Below are 18,777 nucleotides of genomic sequence, written 5' to 3'. Positions count from 1 at the left end.
CCAGCAAAGGGAATCAAACCCAGAGCTGAAAGTCTTAGCCAGAGGTCTTCTCATTCCCCAGATGGGCCCTTGTAGCTGCCACGAAAAAAAAAATTGGGCACCTGGGTGGCTCTGTTGGTTAAGCGACTGCCTTCGGCTCAGGTCATGATTTCAGGGTCCTGGGATCTAGTCCCACATCGGGCTCTCTGCTCAGCAGGGAGCCTGCTTCCCTCTCTCCTCTCTGCCTGCTGCTCTGCCAACTTGTGACCTCTCTGTCAAATAAATAGATAAACAAAATCTAAAAAAAAAAAAAAATCAAATGAATGAGGCTATTGATTTACACAAGACTCAGGGTCATCAACAAAATTGTGATCCCTCACTTGCGGCTAATACTTAACCCAATACCGTCCTGACATCAATTCTGCCTGAAGCCACTTGCTACAAGGCGGGTCTTTGGTCTGCCTTGTGCAGCTGCCTCTACACCGGAACAGCCAATAACTCTTTGCTTTCGCTGCAGAGGACAACAGTGGGTCTGAAAGTCAGGCCCCCTCCTATTTTTCTCAGCATCTCCATCAAGAACCGTAAACATCTAAAATTTCCCTTGTGATTCCGATATCCTACATTTAGCACCAGCGCTCCTGCCTTGTGCAGAAAATGAGGAAGCCCGTCTTTTGTTTTCTGGTTCATAGCCTTGGCACAAAAGGGACCTCGTTTCAAAAGCAAAGTCACGATTTTGCCAGAACACAGCTCATTTAGGGTCTGACCTCAGTCTGGGATTTCTAGGCTTAGCTGGATATTGTAGACAACGAGTGTCAAATTTCCTTGAGATCGCAATCCGTCTTTATGAACTGACGAAGTCGATAGGGATAGACCCTCTGCTCAGGAGGCCCCAGGTTTCTGGAATCTGACGAAGACTCCTCAACCACCTCCTTCAAGCCCAGGCATCCCTAACTACCCAAAACCCCATTTTGTCGGTTTGCTCCTGAGCCATCTGGATAAGCCCCTGGGGTTTTAACTCAACCTCTCAGGTTCAGGCAACAGGTTCTCTATGCATCAAAAACTTCTGATGACTGAGTTCTAGGCTACCCCCCAAATCCCACCCCAGATCCCACTGCTGGGAACACACAGCATTCTTCAGCCAGTGGATTAACAGAATCTTCCAAGATTCTGTTGCTGCATGTCCCCTCCTCTCCCACTACTCTTCACCCCAAGGGCCTGAGAGTCCTGTCACTCTCCGAAACTCCCAGAAGGGGAGCCTGGTGGCTGTCTTCCCTGTGCCAGGGAACTCTCTGTACCTCACTCAGCTTTATCCGAGAGCCCTCTTGACGACTCTGACCTAATGTTATTCGCTGTGAGTCGTACCTTTGCTCGGGAGCTGGAGGTTATTGGCCAGGATGTGCTAGCCCTAGTGTGAGCTCTCCTTCGGACCACAATCCTCCCCCTGCAATCAGCCCAGACAACGGACCCCGTTGTGCTTCCTAAAGCCGCCATAGACCAGAGAGGGAACATCTGTGCGGGCAGCCCATTCACACCTTTGGAAAAGCAGCCGCTGGTTTGGGGGTGCTTGGGAAACAGAACGGATTGCTCTCTTGTGCTGGAACCCCCATCACAGATGGACAGCAAATTAAGGAACTTTTTTTTTTAGATTTATTTATTTGAGAGAGAGAAACATGAGCAGGAGGGACAGAGGGAGAGGGAGAGAGAAGCCCAAGTGAGCTCTGCATTGAGTGCAGAGTCAGACGTGGGGCTCGATCTCACAACCCTGAGAACAAGAACCAAGACCAAGAGTTGGGAGCTTAAGCACCTGTACCACTGAGGCACCCTGACAAGCTTTTAAATACACTCCTATTACCCAGACAGGAGGCGGTTCTAAAGCCGTGGGCCCGGTCAGACAAGAAAATGTGGGCGCTGTAGGAAACATTCCCATATCATTGATGCCAAAAAGCGACTTTAACCAGGTTCTGGTCCTATCTGAGGCCCCAGAAGATCAGTCTCTGGAGGGTTCAAAGAGGCCATCATAAAACATCAACATTACGAGATGCCTGGGTAGATCAGTCGGTTAGACGTCTGCCATCGGCTCAGGTCATGATCCCGGAGTCCTGGAATTGAGTCCCACATCAGGCTCCCTGCTCAGCACAGAGCCTGCTTCTCTCTCTTCAACTTTCCCCGTGTTTGTGCTCCCTCTCTTGCTATCTCTGTCACAAATAAATAAATAAAATCTTAAATAAATTTAGTAATAAAACTTATTTTATTACTAAATTACTAAAACAGTGTCTCATTCTAGGATAGACTGAAGCATGTCCTTGCTGAAAAGCTCCAACCTCACCATCACTAAAAAGATGCTTGATTTTTTGTTTCCAACCTGAGACATTCCAAGTTTTTTTTCAAGTGACTGAGACACACCCACTACGGGAACCATATAAAGAAACTCTGTAAGATATTGCCCCCACTCAAAAACGATCCTGTCCTCCTCACCCACCATGGGTGGGAAAAGTCCTGGAAAAGGAGAAAAGACTAATGTCCTCCTTGAACTGAAATTAGCAAAACTTTGAGCAACACTTGAGCTCCCTTGGCCAAAGGTACTCCCTATAGTCTTTGCACACCATATACAACAGACAGTCACCACTCGCAGGGACACATCAGCTGCCCCTATGAATTCAGAACTGGAAGGCCTATGTCTAGGGATTTCAGCCAACACCAGACTGACCAGACTGACCAGACTGACTGGCTACATGCCAAATCTCACCAGGGTCCTACTGCCGACACTTAAGCCTGCCTTTCCCACATCTTCCTAAATAACTTCTTCATCATCTTTAGCCAGGAGATTTCATCTACTGGAAGAGACAGCAGAGGGAAACTGCTCCTGAACCTTGTTGGAAGGGACCCTATCAGGGCTTGTGAGTCTGGCTGACTGCATTTTCTCCCAAGTCTGGAATGTTTCTGTGCAGCCATTCTCCTAGGGGGTGACCACCATGATGGACACCATCAAGGGGCTCGAGAAGATCTTGCAATACAGTGGACCATGAGATGACTTTATAATCCCAAGTGGTAAAGATCAGGCTCTCCATCCTTCCCTGAATTCCCTGAGTTTCTAGTTTTCCTTGAAAAGAGACTGAGGCACTGAATACACAGACAATGGCCACACCATGTATCAGAGAACTATGACCCCCCAACCTGTAGCAACATATCCAGGAAACCCCCCATCTACGATAAGCATCCCAAAAGTGAGCCTGCTACCATCAGTCTCACGGGAAGCTAGACTTCTACCTCTAGGATTACTGCACCGAGCTCAACAATAACTTCCATAACTGTTGACCCCAAATGGCCAGGATGCCATCAGTAACTGACAGCTTCTTCCATTTCTGTCTCTGCTTCCAGCTTAGGGCCAAGCAGAGAAAACCAAAGCTGCATCCCGTCTGATCAGCCACACAGGACCCCCCATTTCGGTTAGCCCACATCTTTCCCAGGCCACCGGCGTCCATCAGGGTCCACCTGACACTTTCCTGTTCTCCACCATGAAGCTCTCTCACTCCTCGGCCTGCCTTGGGGTCTCTGCCAAAACTCTAGTGATGGTGGTCAAGTCCCCTGCTGGGGCAAGCTCAGAATAAACAACCTTTGCTTTTCCCATTTGGCTGGTCTCGGTTTATCTCCACAGCCTTCCAGATCTCAATAAGGGAGAGGTGGCTAGACAGGGTTTACAGGTTCCGGTGGCCAGACTTGGTGCATAGTTTACAGATCTGCTCCTTGATACCAGCAGTCACACCCATGTCACATGTTTCAGGAGTGATCAGCCCAATATTTAGAAGAGTAAAGTTGATAGCCACCTGCCATTCCTATAATGGACTAATAAAAGCAAATTCAGGGGCGCCTGGGTGGCTCAGTGGGTTAAAGCCTCTGCCTTCGGCTCAGGTCATGGTCCCAGGATCCTGGGATCAAGCCCCGCATTTGGGCTCTCTGCTAGGCAGGGAGCCTGCTTCCTCCTCTCTCTCTGCCTACCTCTCTGCCTACTTGTGATCTCTGTCAAATAAAGAAACAAAATCTTTAATATATATATATATATATATATATATATATGCATATACATATATGCTTTCTCGTTCGAATCCAGTGTTCCCAATCCATAAAAACTACCAGCTTACTCTAATCACCCTAAACAGAAAATAACCAGATATCTCTACCTAATTTGAAAGTGATGGGTTACATTTCCAGGAAATTCATTATATACCATTTAAAAGATTGATTGGATTCAAGGTAGGAAGCCCAAAATAAGGTGTGTGTCAGAATCCCCCAGGAATGTATGTATTTGAAAAGCCTCCCCAGGGGATCAAGATGGGGACTTCCTGATTTGCGGGAGCTGCCTGTGAGGGTATTAAGGGTAACTGGTGTGATGCTCGCCATTGCATATCCTACCAATGGTGACACAGTATTTGAAATCTGAGTTAGTTTTATACTTTTTTTATTTTCTGGAAGAGGCGAGTGGCAGGGACTAACTACAGTCTCCTCACAGAGCACTCACCTGCCCAGAGCTCCCAACATTTCTTAAATTGAGATATAACAATTAGTTTTAAGAGTGTGACATCATGATTCAATATTCGTATATATCACAGAACGATCACAATAAATCTCAGTACCTTTCTCCACACATAGTTAGAAAGTTCTTTTTCTGAGGATGAGAACTTTTGAGACCTCCCTCTGTAACCTTCAAACGTGCAATACAGTATTACTAACTATAGCCACCATACTACACATTCCAGCAACAAACTTTGTAACTGGAATTTTCTACCACAGCACTTCCCTTAAGTGAGTCTTCACTCCCTTGACTCTGCACATACTAGGTAGGCTTTTGTCAAATGAGCAAGTGAGCCTCGTCCAGCACTGGGAACATGGGTAGATCTGCGTTTTTATTTCTCTTAAATTTATTTTCTTATTTTTGTTTTGTTAGATCCGTACTTTTAAGAAGATTTTTCCAATATTGCCCTTAGCTTTGCCACCAGCAAATCCAAAATACGAGTAATGCCAGAAACTCAGCTAAGTCATTTTCAGCACCACGATGAAAGTCCAGTGAACTTTGCATTGGCAACTCCAATCTTGGAACATCTCCCCTATTTTTTATTAAAATATTATTGACCTTGAGAACAACAGGCAGTGTAATGGGATGGGGAGGTCACTCAAGATATCAGGATGACTTCTCACCACTCGGGGCCTGCCAAGTACTGATGGGTAAATAAGTCTCTCACTATTTCACCCAAAGATAATGTGTCCAGGTTTTAACAGAATCTTCTATAAACTGCCAATGTATTCCAAATTATTATTTTAGAAATCAAAGCTGAGCAGTTTTCTGTTTCCCTATTCTTTTAAAGGTCAGCTCTGGTCATTCCAGACCCTGTGGACTAAGTTCTTTCCTCCCCAGGTGGTAAGGTGATTAGAGTCCCCTGCTTTCTGTGATGTTTACACATATCCCACCCATGCCCTTGGGGGGGGGGTGCCTGGAAGACACACGGCTTAAGGCAGGAGATGGAAGGTGCAGAATGGCCATGAAGGTGACCTCCAGAGCACAGATCCAGGTCCCGCATGGGCTAAGCCACAGCGGGCATGATCTAGAACGTATACACCCACCATACCACGTATGTTGTCAGGAGTTCTATTAAGAATCACAGCAGGGTTGATCCCTGGCTTCTCCTGCCTCACACCACACAACTCCAATAGGGCCAATTTATAATGGCTTCAGCTTACCCCCAGGGTCCCACCATAAAAGGACTGTCACCAAAGGACAGGACTGGGGCCACCAAAGGTACACTTCTGAATGCTTTTTCAGCCCTCCTGCTGTCACCAGCTTGGAAGAAGTGAGAACTTGATGACACAGGACAGGGAGAGGAGGCAGAAAGGTCACCCGGCTCCACTCAAGTACGTCAGTGTGGAAAAGGGCCCAGCGGGGTAGGAGGGGCATGAACTTCCAAAGCCAAGTCTCCCAAAAAAGCTACAGTTCCAGAGGTCATTTCCGGGGCCCGTGAGTGAGAGACCCACCTGCCCGTGGTGAAGGCTTACCAACCACTCCCATTCTGGCTGCAAACATCAGCGAAATCCCGATGGGGAGACCAATCAAATAATACCCAATGGTGTTGACAATGGCCCCAGCCTTCTGGTTACCACTCCCCCGAAGAATGCCTCCACCTGTGCACTGTAGGCAGAAACCATCCGTTGGTGAGAACGTTCCCCAAAGTCTTCGGAAAGACTAGCCATCCCCGAGCACGCCCCGTCCCCAAAAGACCCAGACTTAAAAATCCATCATCATGGACCAGTTTCTTTGTCAAGTGAATACGCTAAAAATATTCAGTATCACCTACCTGCCCCCCAACCCCAGCCGCTCTTTTCTGCTTAAATTTACCACCAACAGAAGGAACATTTAGATCATAAAGTTGCTTAAAGGAGTATCGCAGGACGTGGATGGCTTAGTCGGTTAAGCGTCTGCCTTTGGCTCAGGGCATGATCCCAGGGTCCTGGGATTGAGTCCTTCATTGGGCTCTCTGCTCAGCGGGGGGTCTTCTTCTCTCGCTCTCTTTCTCTCTGCCACTGCCCACCCCCCACTGGTGAGCTTGCTCTCTCAAATATAAATAAGTAAAATCTTTTTAAAAAATAAAGGGAATATTGAAGAATACTTACAGCCAGAGCTTCAAATAGATGGGAAACAGCAGAGATCGGAATCACCTTAGCCACTAGAGCAATGATTTCTCTGTTAGGAAAAGAAAGCACGTGGTGATCGAAGGAGACAGACACGTGGGAAAAACCAGACTACTTGATTCAGGTGAGAGCACTTGGCTTCCACATACAACTGAACTGGCTTGTGCATTCCAGCCAACACCCAATTTGGGACAATCCTTCTGTTTCTTGGCCCACAGCGAAAAACAACCCAAGTCGATGCATCGCATGACTTGTAGAAGAAATATCTAGTCCAGTCAGCTAAGGCAGACAGTTCAATGATTTGGTACTCCACTGCCCCCACAAAGAAAATTTGGTTTATAGTGCCATCCTTCTTTTAACATGATTTCATGTATATCTCTCCATGTGTCTGGAGAAACCACATGGAGTGGTTAAGTTTCTCCATGTGGAACCAAGGTAGGCAAATTATAAAGGCTATGGGTATAGTTTATGGAATTATCCACAGTTCCTAGAAATCGTCCCTAACCTCTACAGCTAGAGACTTTAATTTTAATGCCCACAATTAAGGAGAAACTAGAAAATGTTGCCCCTGACCCAGGGAGGCAAAAATAAATCTGTAATACTTTCAAGTGATTAACAAATAAGCCGAGAATATTGTCTAGCAATAAATATTTGTTGAATGAATTAAACAAACAAACAAATCCAGCACAGACCATGACAATCGCTCCCCTCCCCCTCCAAAAAAAGGACAGAAACACAGTTCTTTTCTTCAAATTGAGTTTTATTTTCTGAATATGCAACAGTTAAGAGGAATCAAACAATATGAAAAGGATATCGAGAAAAATCTTACTTCCGCTCTGTTCCCAGCCCACCCATTACCACCACCTCCCCCAAGATGAGGCAACAGTCCTTGGTACTGTCCTTGTTTGTCCTTGTCCAGATACAAATGCACACTCTTATCTTCCCCTTCTAGCCTCCATCATTTCGTGTTCTAGCATTCTCTACACGGTGTTCCCCAACTTGATTTATCTACCTGATAGATTATATTCACTTCCACAGTCTACCAAATGTATTATCTTTTATGTGCTGCTGAATGTGGTCCACAATATATTTTTCTGGATTATAAGACAGAAGTTAACAAGTGAGATTTTGTCTGCAACTTTTTCTCTTGTACAAACTCTGTCAGATTTTGGTACCGATATTCTACTTTTGCTTAGTCCTAAACAGAGTGTGGAAATTTTCCTTTTTCTGGTCTCTGAAACAGTTCGACAGCATTGGAGTTACATTTTGAAGGTTCTATAAAATTCTCCTTTGGAACATCCAAGGATTAGCGCTTTTTTGAGATTTTTCAAATAAATTTTTCTTATTTCTTCTAAGGAAATCGGTCCAGTTAGCCCTTCTATGTTTTCCAAGGTATGTTTTGGTAACTTATTTTCCTAGAACGTTATTTATTCCTTCCAGATATTTTTTTTTAGTTTACTTGCAAAAGTCATGCAAACTAGTCTCTCATGGTTTAAAAAAATTATAGTTCTTTTAGTAATTTCCTCCTTTCTTACTTTGAATCGAGCTCTCTCCCTTTTTCCTCTTTGATTAGGTTAAATGTCCATATTGTTGTTAAAAGTCTATGTCACCGATGCGGCCAGTTCCCGCTGATCCCCGCCAGCTCGTAAGTAATTTGATTTTCTGAGTTTTCTCTGTCTCGTAATATCATCAAGGCTATGGTTTCTGGGCCTTTTGTTTTCCCATGCTTTTGCCTGCCCTGCACGGCTTCCAGAAGTGGACAGACTCAAGATCCAAGGTCTGCCCTGTGCCTACTGAAACCATCAGCACAGATACACATCTGAGGATGTTAATTCTGATTCCCTTGTAAGATCATGAGAATGATTTCTGGTTGCCTTTCCATTCACTCTCAAGTGAGGCACACTTAAACACTGTATTTCCCCACAGCGAAATGGCTGAGGCTGAAAGAGGACAACCCAAGACCAGAAGGCAAAAGACAGGGGCGCCTGGATGGCTCAGTCAATTAAGAGTCCGATTCTTGTTTTGGCTCCGGTCATGATCTCAGAGTTGTGAGGTCGAGCTCTGTGTTGGGACTCCGTGCTGAGCGTGAAGTCTTTTTGAGAGTCTCACTCCCTCTCCCTCTGCCCTTCCCGTTCGTTCTCTCTCTCTCTCTCAAATAAATAAATATATCTTAAAATTTTTTTAAAAAGTCAACAGACAAATACCCAAAGAATGAACTGGGAACAGCAGGCCTGTCCACCAGCTGCTTTTTAAATCCATGAAGGAAAAGTCAATTTTGCATTTTGTAATTGCTGATGAAAGAATCCCAAATCAGGGGTTCCTGAGGGGCTCAGTAAGTTAAGCATCTGCCTTTGGCTCAGGACATGATCCTAGGGTCCTGGGATCAAACCCCGAATTGGGCTCCCTGCTCAGCTGGGAGCCTGCTTCTCCCTTACCCTCCACAGCCCACCCCCGCCCCTGCACTCGTGATCTCTCTAATTCTCTCTCAAATATATAAATAAAATGTTAAAAAAAATCCTAAATCAGAATTATCCTTCCCATGCAGTCAAAACACACCACAACCAACCCAACAGAACCCAAGAACCACAGAGCCAATCCATTCATTGCAAGAATTCTCAGTGATCAGTCTGAAAATGTGACTTTTTTTGAGATGATTCATTAGAGGGATTTTAACTTCAATTTGAACTGACGAGTATATGACCCAACTTGTCCAGACCAGGCACTTGGGCAGATTCTGAGATACCAAAATGATGCATGTCCCTGGGAACAGAATATTTAACTGGAACTGTAATCGATGGGACCCAAAAGGAGTTTCCTTCTTTAAAATACATACATATTCTGGGGCGCCTGAATGACTCAGTCTGTTAAGCATCTGCCTTCACCTCAGGTCATAATCTCAGGTCCTGAGATCAAGCCCCACATCGGGCTCCCTGCTCAGCAACGAGTCTGCTTCTCCCTCTCCCTCTCCCTGTGTGATCTCTCTCTCTCTCAAATAAATAAATAAAATCTTTAAAATACACGCATATCGGGACACCTGAGTGGCTCTGTGGGTTTAGCCTCTGCCTTCAGCCCAGGTCACGATCTCAGGGTCCTGGGATAGAGCCCCATGTCAGGCTCTCTGCTTAGCAGGGAGCCTGCTTCCCCCTTTCTCTGCCTGCCTCTCTGCCTACTTGTGATCTCTCTCTCTGTGTCAAATAAATAAATAAAATCTTTAAAAATAAATAAATAAAACAAAATACATGCACATCCCAAACACCAGCAGCATCTATCAGCAGATTCTGGATGATAAATTAGCTCCCAGAGCAGACCCATTCTTCCCAGGTAAACGGCAGCGGGTTTCTGATCTTGCAAATGGCTCAGAGACCCTCTGCGAGGCAGCTCGCCCAGGAAGGCATCTACCCAACCATTTTTTTACTGCAGATTTCACATTTCAAGAAAACCTCCACACTCACCGGTCGGTAGTGAAAATATACCCCACGAGATCCTTACAGCTTAACATCAGGACACAGAAAGTTACAGCAAAGAGTCCTGGAGGTAAAAATGGTAGAGAGACAGCGCAGTGAGAAGGGAAGGCTGTCGGGAACCGGGCAGCTGGGCTTCCCGTGCAAAGACCTATGTTCAGGTGAGTCACTGATGGGAGACTCTAAGCACCTGTGACCAGCAGGGAGACAGCCGATGACTTCTTGGCTTGCTGGATGTTTCCCGCGCCCAGTGCGTTCCCCACCCGGACGCTGGCAGCCACACTGAAGCCTGAAGGTATCTGAAATACAAAAGGAAACATACAGTAATGACAAGGAAAAGAGCAAGCAAGGAGCAGAGAGGCAGCCCTGCCTCCGGAGTCCATTCTGAGCCCAACTGTGAACCTTCTCCAGGACAGAGGTGTCACTTACGGGGCTTTTAAAGTATGCAATGGAGGCTTATGTTCCTCCTTCCTCATGTGGGAGGGGGGACCGCCAGGAGCCCAAGCTAAGTCTGAGAGACCAACAACGGATCAAGTTTAGAAGACCGGGGCAACTGGGTGGCTCAGTGGGCTAAGCGGCTGCCTTCCGCTCAGGTCGTGATCCCGAAGTCCTGTCATCGAGTCCCACATGGGGCTCGCTGCTCAGCAGGGAGTCTGCTCCTACCCCCACTGGTGCTCTATCTCGCTCACTCTCTCTAATAAATAAATAAAGTCTTAAAAAAAAAAAAGTTTAGAAAACAGAATCCTAAACAGGTGCCCTTCCACCTTCCCCCAAATCTTAGGTGAAAAGGAACTTAAGAAAACAGAAAGACGCATACCAAGCTGAGAGCAGGCTACCCTTTTGTGGGGGGGTGTCGGGGAAGGACAGGATTAAGAGTGGTGTTAAAGCAGACCCAGGAAGGCCAGGATGCCACAGTGGTTAGGAATGGGTATTTCCTTTTTTTTTTTAAGATTTTATTTATTTATTTGACAGAGATCACAAGTAGGCGGAGAGGCAGGCAGAGAGAGAGAAGGAAGCAGACTCCCTGCTGAGCAGAGAGCCCGATGTAGGGCTCGATCCCAGGACCCTGGGATCATGACCCGAGCCAAAGTCAGAGGCTTTAACCCACTGAGCCACCCAGGAGCCCCAAGGAACTGGTATTTCTGAAGCCACGCTGCCTGGGTTCAAGTCCTAATGCAGACATTTATCTGCTGGGCGACCCCGAGTGAGTTACTCACCCTCTCTTGCCCTCAGTTGTTTGCTGTGAATGGGATCCTGTAACAGAGCCTAGCTTGTAGGGTTACTGTGGGGATGGGAGGAGTCCATATATGCTAGCTGCTTAGGACAAGGACTCATGTGTAGTAGCTCTTCAATAAAAATTAGTCATTACTAATACCTACAATTTTACCCCTGGTGAAAGCAGGATTAGGTTAAAAAAAAAAAGTCATCAACCATTAGAACATGAATTTTGCCTCCTGTGCAGACTGACTGAGGGGTAGGATGGCAGAAATCTCAGAGTGAGGAACACAGGAGACCTGCGAGACTGAGTACACACCGGAAACTCACTAGTGGGAGCGGACACACAGCTCTCCCACTGATCATGTATTAACTACCAAGGGAAAGAGCCGACAATACCTTAACCACGAAATGAGTTAGTATCACCCATCGTGGAACAAATCTAGGTCACCGGACAGAACACGCAAGAAGCACACAGCGATACTTCTGTTGTATTCCTGCCAAAAATGCAGACTCAGAAACCATTCACAAGGAAGTGTCACCTCCACGCATTGAGGGGAAGTCTGTATAAAGTGCCTCTGTTCTTCAAAAGGTCAAGGTCGAGAAAGACAAAGGAAGGCTGGGGATCTGCTCTAGATTAAAGAAGATTAAGGAAGCCTAACCTTTTAGGGGCACCTGGGGGGCTCAGTCAGTTGAGCTGGGGGGCTCAGTCAGTTGAGCTCCGACTCTCGGTTTTGGGTGAAATCAGAGTCTCAGCGTCGTCATCTTGGGTCATGGGATAGAGCATTGGGCTCTACGCTCAGTGAGGAGTCTGCAACATTCTCTCCCTCTGTATCTACCTCCCCACTTTCACTTGTCTTTGCAACCACATCTGCACACTCTCAAATAAATACATTTTTTTTTTTTAAAGAGGGAGCAATTGGGTGGCTCAGTGGGTTAAGCATCTGCCTTCGGCTCAGGTCATGATCCCAGGAAGCTGGGATCAAATCCCACATCAGGCTCACTACTCAGCAGGGAGTCTGCTTCTCCCTCTCCCCCTCTCCTCCCCAATCAAACGCTCTTTCTCAAGTTCATTCATTTTTTTAGAAAAGCATAACACTTTAGTTCCAGAAGAAAAGTAGTTTTAAAGGACATTATCAGAACAATGGGTGGTATTGGAATACAGGTTGTGGAGGTGATGGGTAGATACATAGATTGATCAATAAAGTGAGGAAACAGGCCAAAATGTAAACAGCTGGGGAACAGGAGTAAAGGATACAAACTCTTGTTTCGATTAGAGAAATACAAGTGTAAATTCTTGTAAGCTTTGGAAAGCATACGGCAATATATGCAAAAGACATAAAACTGTAATTAAGTTTCACTTTTAGGAATTTATTTTAAGGTAAGATGTAAAGATACTTTGTCCTAAAGCATGGAATATTTAATTCTGCAGTAAGAAATGGGTTTAAAAATTATACATGTAAGGAGACATCGGAATGCATTTTGATTTGGATATACTTACAGAACTTACTAAAATTTAAAAATATAGGGGGCGCCTGGGTGGCTCAGTGGGTTAAGCCGCTGCCTTCGGCTCAGGTCATGATCTCAGGGTCCTGGGATCGAGTCCCGCATCCGGCTCTCTGCTCAGCGGGGAGCCTGCTTCCTCCTCTCTCTCTCTCTGCCTGCCTCTCTGCCTACTTGTGATCTCTCCCTGGCAAATAAATAAAATCTTTAAAAAAAAATAAAAAATAAAAAAATAAAAAAAAATAAAAATAAAAATATAAATAAAATATCAAGAGTTGAAGTGGTGAATACAGGTTTAGAAATTCCGCCAAACATAGAATAAAAGAAAAACAAAAATCAGAGTTCTTTGGGAGATTTATTCTTTAAAAAAAAAAAAATGGGAGATATGGGGGCATCTGGGTGGCATAGTCAGTTAGGCATCCGACTCTTGGTTTCAGCTCAGGTCTGATCTCAAGGTCGTGAGATCAAGCCCGGAGTCCTGCTCCATGCTCAGCGGGGAGTCTGCTTAAGAGTGTCCCTTCCTGGGGCACCTGGGTGGCTCAGTGGGTTAAAGACTCTGCCTTCAGCTCAGGTCACGATCCCAGGGTCCTGGGATCGAGCCCCACATCGGACTCTCTGCTCAGCAGGGAGCCTGCTTCCTCCTCTCTCTCTGTCTGCCTCTCTGCCTACTTGTGATCTGTCTGTCAAATAAATAAATAAAATCTTTAAAAAAAAAAAAAAGAGTGTCTCTTCCTCTCCCTCTGCCCCTCCCTCTCAAGTGCGTGCGTGCATGTGCACACGCGTGCTCTCTCTCTCTCAAACAGATACATCTTTTTAAAAAAAAAAAGTAAATACATATTTTACATAATTCTTAAACATAACCAGACCCAAGGTGGGGTGGGGGGTGGGGGTGCTAAGCATTAGTGTGCTGTCTCCAGTCCCTTCCACATTATAATTCTCCCTTTCTAAGGGACTGGGCTAGAGAAGAAAACCCTTCAGAATTTCTAGTTGCTGTTTTCAATTTTAAAACAAAATCTTTTTTAAAACAAAGTCAAAGGAAAGCCTCTAATACCTGGGATTCGTCTCTAGCACATGAAGATATTTCCTTTCCAAGGCTGAGTAATAGTCCATTGTACGGACAGACCACAGTGTGCTTCTCTGTCCATCTCTTTTTTTTTTTTTAAAGATTTTATTTACTTATTTGACAGATAGAGATCACAAGTAGGCAGAGAGGCAGGCAGAAAGAGAGGGGGAAGCAGGCTCCCCGCAGAGCAGAAAGCCCGATGCGGGGCTCGATTCCAGGACCCTGGGATCACGGCCCCAGCCGAAGGCAGAGGCTTTAACCCACTGAGCCACCCTGGCGCCCCTCTCTGTCCATCTCTTGATGGACACTTGGGTTGGTGCCACCTTTTGGCTATTGTGAACAATGCTGCTGGGGGCTTTGGCGTGGTTTATCTGTTGGAGACCCTGCTTTCATGTCTTTAGGGTCTAACCCATGAGGGGTCTGAAACCTCAGACCCAGGCAGCAGGGGAGCTCGGGGACCCACAGGAGCTAGGCTCTTCTTGCCACGCACCTAGCGCCATCGTCCTTCAGGCCCCCACCTGTACCCCACCCTGGGCATTTGAATAGTGACAATTGGAAAACATACATCATGTTTGGCAAGTGTGGTAATAAAGGACGTGCCTGACCAGCCCTGAGCATCTCATTCTTCCCAACTTTCCATAGCTCCCAAGGAAGACCCCATCGTTCCAAATGGACCCTCCCAGGCTCTGGGATGAAATTTTATTTTCCTGAATCAGTCTATAAATTACTGTGGGACGCCTGAGTGGCTCAGTCGTTACGCGTCTGCCTTTGGCTCAGGTCATGATCCCGGGGTCTTGGGATCAAGCTCTGCATCAGGCTCCCTGGTCGGCAAGAAGCCTGCTTCTCCCTCTCCCACTCCCCCTGCTTGTGTTCCCTCTCTCACTAGGTCTTTCCCTGTCAAATGAATGAATGAATGAATGAATGAATAAGTAAATAAACAAAAATTACTCATGGGAGGAGTAATAATACTTGTTCTTCAGACTCTTTGTTCAAGGGAAACATCTAGCACCTCTCCCTATGCCCGGCTCCCAGACACTCACCATGTACAAAATGACGGTCAGTTCATACAGGACAGACTGGGCTCCCAGCTCTACCATGCCGAGGATACCTGGTGGAGAGAAGCAGCTGACACCACACTTCCAGAGAAGACCCCGCGTTCACGCCGGCCATCACCACCTGCCCCCACACTGACCGCTCAGTAAGCTCCCGATCTCGTAGGCCCACCACTCCATGCACAGCATGAGCATCCCGGGGATGGCCAGGCTGAAAAAGGAGGCCCAGTCCTCCAAACACTCACGGGACCACCCTGTAACAGTGGGGACATAGACCTATTAATGACACACAGGTGGCTGGGCCAGACCTCAACCCAAGACAAAACCCGTGTCCAACCTGGAACGCAAACGGCGGTCTTTACCTCCCCAGGTAGCTTGGTGCAGGTTCCTCCCAAGGATGTAGAAGAAAAGGAGGAGTGCCAGGGTGAACTGGGAAATGGTATTTGCCAGTGCCGACCCCCTGGAAAGAACAGTCCCAGTGAGGGGAGGTGCCCGTCCTCCATGCTGCCGGGACCCCTATGTATGCCCCGAATGTGTCTTCTTGCTGGGGCAGCCTCACTGTCCGGAGAATGTATTCCAGAGTGGCCCAGGGAGGGGACCACACAAAGACACGTTGACCAGGTCTAGGTTTCCACCCCTCCAACCATCCTGCCCTGGAAAAGCCACACGGACATTCCTTCCCCGTCCCAAGGTCATTCCTTCCCCCAGTCCCCAGGTCACTCCTTCCCCCCATCCCAAGGTCATTCCTTCCCCCGTCCCAAGAATCAGTTGCACTCACATCACCCCAAAATGCAGCTGATGAAGAAAGAGATAGTTGAGGAGGGCATTGACAAGGTTGGCTGCTACTCCGGTTAGGACCTGGGGTACTACGATTCCCTGAAAGAGAGACCACACCCCACGCTGGAGACCAAGGAGCGGGACTGCCACTTTGTCCCCAAACACACAGGCAGGGAGGGCTGCTGCAGGCATGCCCCAAGGACGTAACTGGATGCCCATCCTCACTGTTCCTACCTGCCTGCCTCCTATACCCTTCTTCCAGGGCCAGGAAACACGGAGCTCTGGCCACTGGCAGGCAGGCAGGTGAAAACGAGGCCGGGAGACAAATCGGTTGGCCTTCCAGAGTGCAAGGACTGACAGGGACGGAGTATAAACAAGTCACGTTCAGCACTGGATGGTGCGTGAGAGCTCAGCGCTTTCTTGACCAAATGGCAGTTCGATGATGTAAGAAAACCTAGGATGACCTCCCAAACCTAGAATGTGGGAAGCACTCCATCACACCTGCTCTGCTTGCAAGTACAGGGCAGAAAATTCCAGGCTATCCGGCATCTCAATCGAAGACTTCCAGCAGAAGGGGAAAACGACACACACAGGCTGGGGACGTACCGACCCAGCCGCCAAGCATCGGGACAGAACCTCGGACACCAGGAAGCCAGCGGTGACCATGACAGGAGGTGCTGTTTCTCCGGCTGCAAACAGGTCACCTTGGCCCCTTCTCTGAATGCTTTTTCTCTGAGAAACCTGGCTCTCTAAAAATCCCAGAGCACAGGACATTTGGCTGTTTGAAGTCATCTCGGTAGACCTCAAAGATCCCTCAGCTGCCTGGGGGATTGAAGTCACTCTCAAACACACAAAAAGAAGCCCCGATTTCCATCTCAGTGGGGCTGGCTTCTCATGGGTTTCTGGACACGGCCATCTGCAGCTGAGCTCCCCAAGGAAGAGAGGTCTTAGTTAGGTCCACTTGGCAGGGCAGACCCTTTCCTGCTTTGCTCGGAGCCCACCAAAACATGGCTTCCCTTGGATTGCTCCTGAACTCTACTCTTCAGAATCATAGCTCTCTTTTCCCTCTTTTGAGTGAGAACCACACTTCTCTGACCTCCACTATGGCTGCCACGACTCTGTCCTGCTGCGTGTTTGTCTCTAGTGGTCTCAGTAGTCCCAGGCTCGGGGACCAAGGCAAGGATTGTGGCCAACCACTACTATGGGTCACCAACTTTTATCAGGTGACCTGCTTAGTTTTTAGCAAAGGAGGCAGGTGACCACACCTACCTTTCAGGTAGAAAGTAAAGGAAGCAGCATGGGATGGGGTTGGCCCAGGGAAGGAGTGGCAGCAGGGAGGTTTGGTAAGAGGCCCCTGCAGTTATCACAGAAGGAAGGAGGAGAAGAGAGGAACCGAAGTGGGGGGCGGGGGGTAAGAAGGGGAGAGGCAGGACCTACAGGACCGTCCCTGATGGGCTGTGAGAGTGAAGGAAAGGATGGAGTGCCACATGAGGCCAGGTTACCCAAAGAAAAGATGTTGGAGGCCACTAACTAGGAGGGAAGGCAGGCAAGTGGAGAGGCAGGCCTGGGGGATGAGAAGGTCAAGGGCACTATGTGCACAGGCCTCCCACGGGCAGCGGGCAAGACTGGTGGCTCGAGCTGGAAATGTGGGAGCTGTGGACACACAGATGGAAACCGAAAACATATCCAAGAGACAGCTTCCCGCAGGTGGTCAGCGGAAGCTGGCGGGGTCACCTTCTCTAACCCTCCCCACTGAAAGTCTAAGCAGCCCCCTGGTTTCATCTAGGGCTCTTCCCAGCCTCCCCAACACTGTTAACATTGTCCCCAGCCCAGCTGCTTTGCCCCAGGATGGAAGCTGGGTTACACCCAACTCTTGGCTCTCCTGCCGGTCCCTTTAGCCGAGAGTCATTTCATTTTATAGGAAATACCCCAACATAGGACTTCCGTTGGTTCCACAGGACATGCCTTCTTGTTAGAGACCCACGGCATCTTTTGTCTGGACCATGTCTGTAACTCCCCTCTCCTCCTCCACCAATCCACTGGTTTCCACCAACTGAAATATCCTCAGCAGGGAACAAACACAGAGCCCCATGCGCTGAGCCCAGGCCAACCCACCTCCCTGGCTCTGTCCTCCACTGTGTCCCTCTACCGTGGTCGTGGTCTCGGCACTCCAACCCCTCAGTGACTCGGATGCCTTGGGAGCCCTGCATGCTCTCCAAAGCCCAGTAAATGCCTCCTGGCCCTTCTCGGCTCCGGGCTCCTCCTTCTAGGTCTCTCCCTGTCCCTCCAAGGATCGGAGAGAGGGGTCGTCACTCCCAGTCTTCTCACTGGACCAAACTGAGCCTGTGGTCAGAAGCCCCCGCATTTGCTGGGAGACCATCAGATACAAAGGAGGTCCTGAGCAGGCTGAGGCCTCTACGTGGGTTCGGACAAGGTTACAGGCTGACACCAGACATGGAGTCTTCTGCCTCTTTACAGACACTAATGAAGATTTGAAATGTTTCCTTCACAGGGGGAGCTCTTACGTTTAAGAACACTTAACAGCTGGAAAACCACCTCCCTTCTCTCTTCCCTGCTTTGGCCCCTCCATGCATCCTGGAGAGCCTGCTTCCATGGCCATGACCCACTGCCAGGTACCCTCATTTACCTGGACCATCTGGAATCAAGTCCATGGTCCCTCATACCCAGGCGTCGCAAATCCATACGTCCCGGCCCGGGTCTTTGACTGTTGCTGCTAGTCATGTGGAGGTCTGACCAACATGAGGTATAATTACAAGGTGGGCCTTCATGCCCCACCGAGGAGTTGTGGGGCCCTTTGGACAGATTGGAGCTGAAACATTGGAGCCCGACAGGCGCCCTCTATAGGCCGCACAGCCACACACCGTCACTTCTAGGGAGCCAAAGACAGCTCCAGTGCTAACCCTATCCTGTCAATGACAATATTTCCAAGGGGGAATCGGATAAGATTTTTTCCAGAGCCAACAATAACGTATACTTTCCTTGATTTCACCTCATAAACCTCTCCACACCAAAGTCCTGCACCTTCAAC

The 18,777-nt window shown here is 47.9% G+C and overlaps 1 protein-coding gene across 4 annotated transcripts in view; it reads right to left on the bottom strand.

Annotated features, from left to right (window-relative positions):
* LOC309851549 (multidrug and toxin extrusion protein 1-like) overlaps positions 1–18,777 on the bottom strand; it is a 54,267-nt gene that overhangs the window by 6,515 nt on the left and 28,975 nt on the right. For 3 of the 4 annotated variants that reach the window (XM_082706917.1, XM_082706918.1, XM_082706915.1), the window contains 8 exons: positions 15,730–15,827; positions 15,314–15,411; positions 15,092–15,205; positions 14,940–15,007; positions 10,309–10,417; positions 10,110–10,185; positions 6,640–6,709; positions 6,004–6,157 (listed from right to left, as the gene is read on the bottom strand). In XM_082706917.1, the coding sequence (XP_082563043.1) occupies positions 6,004–6,157; positions 6,640–6,709; positions 10,110–10,185; positions 10,309–10,417; positions 14,940–15,007; positions 15,092–15,205; positions 15,314–15,411; positions 15,730–15,827 (787 nt within the window). The remainder of the gene's footprint in view (positions 1–6,003; positions 6,158–6,639; positions 6,710–10,109; positions 10,186–10,308; positions 10,418–14,939; positions 15,008–15,091; positions 15,206–15,313; positions 15,412–15,729; positions 15,828–18,777) is intronic. The other variant, XM_082706916.1, reaches the window with a different exon arrangement.

Source organism: Mustela nivalis (assembly GCF_964662115.1).
Source record: "Mustela nivalis genome assembly, chromosome: 17".
NCBI lineage: Eukaryota > Metazoa > Chordata > Mammalia > Carnivora > Mustelidae > Mustela > Mustela nivalis.
This window is presented reverse-complemented; position numbering and strand designations above follow the sequence as displayed.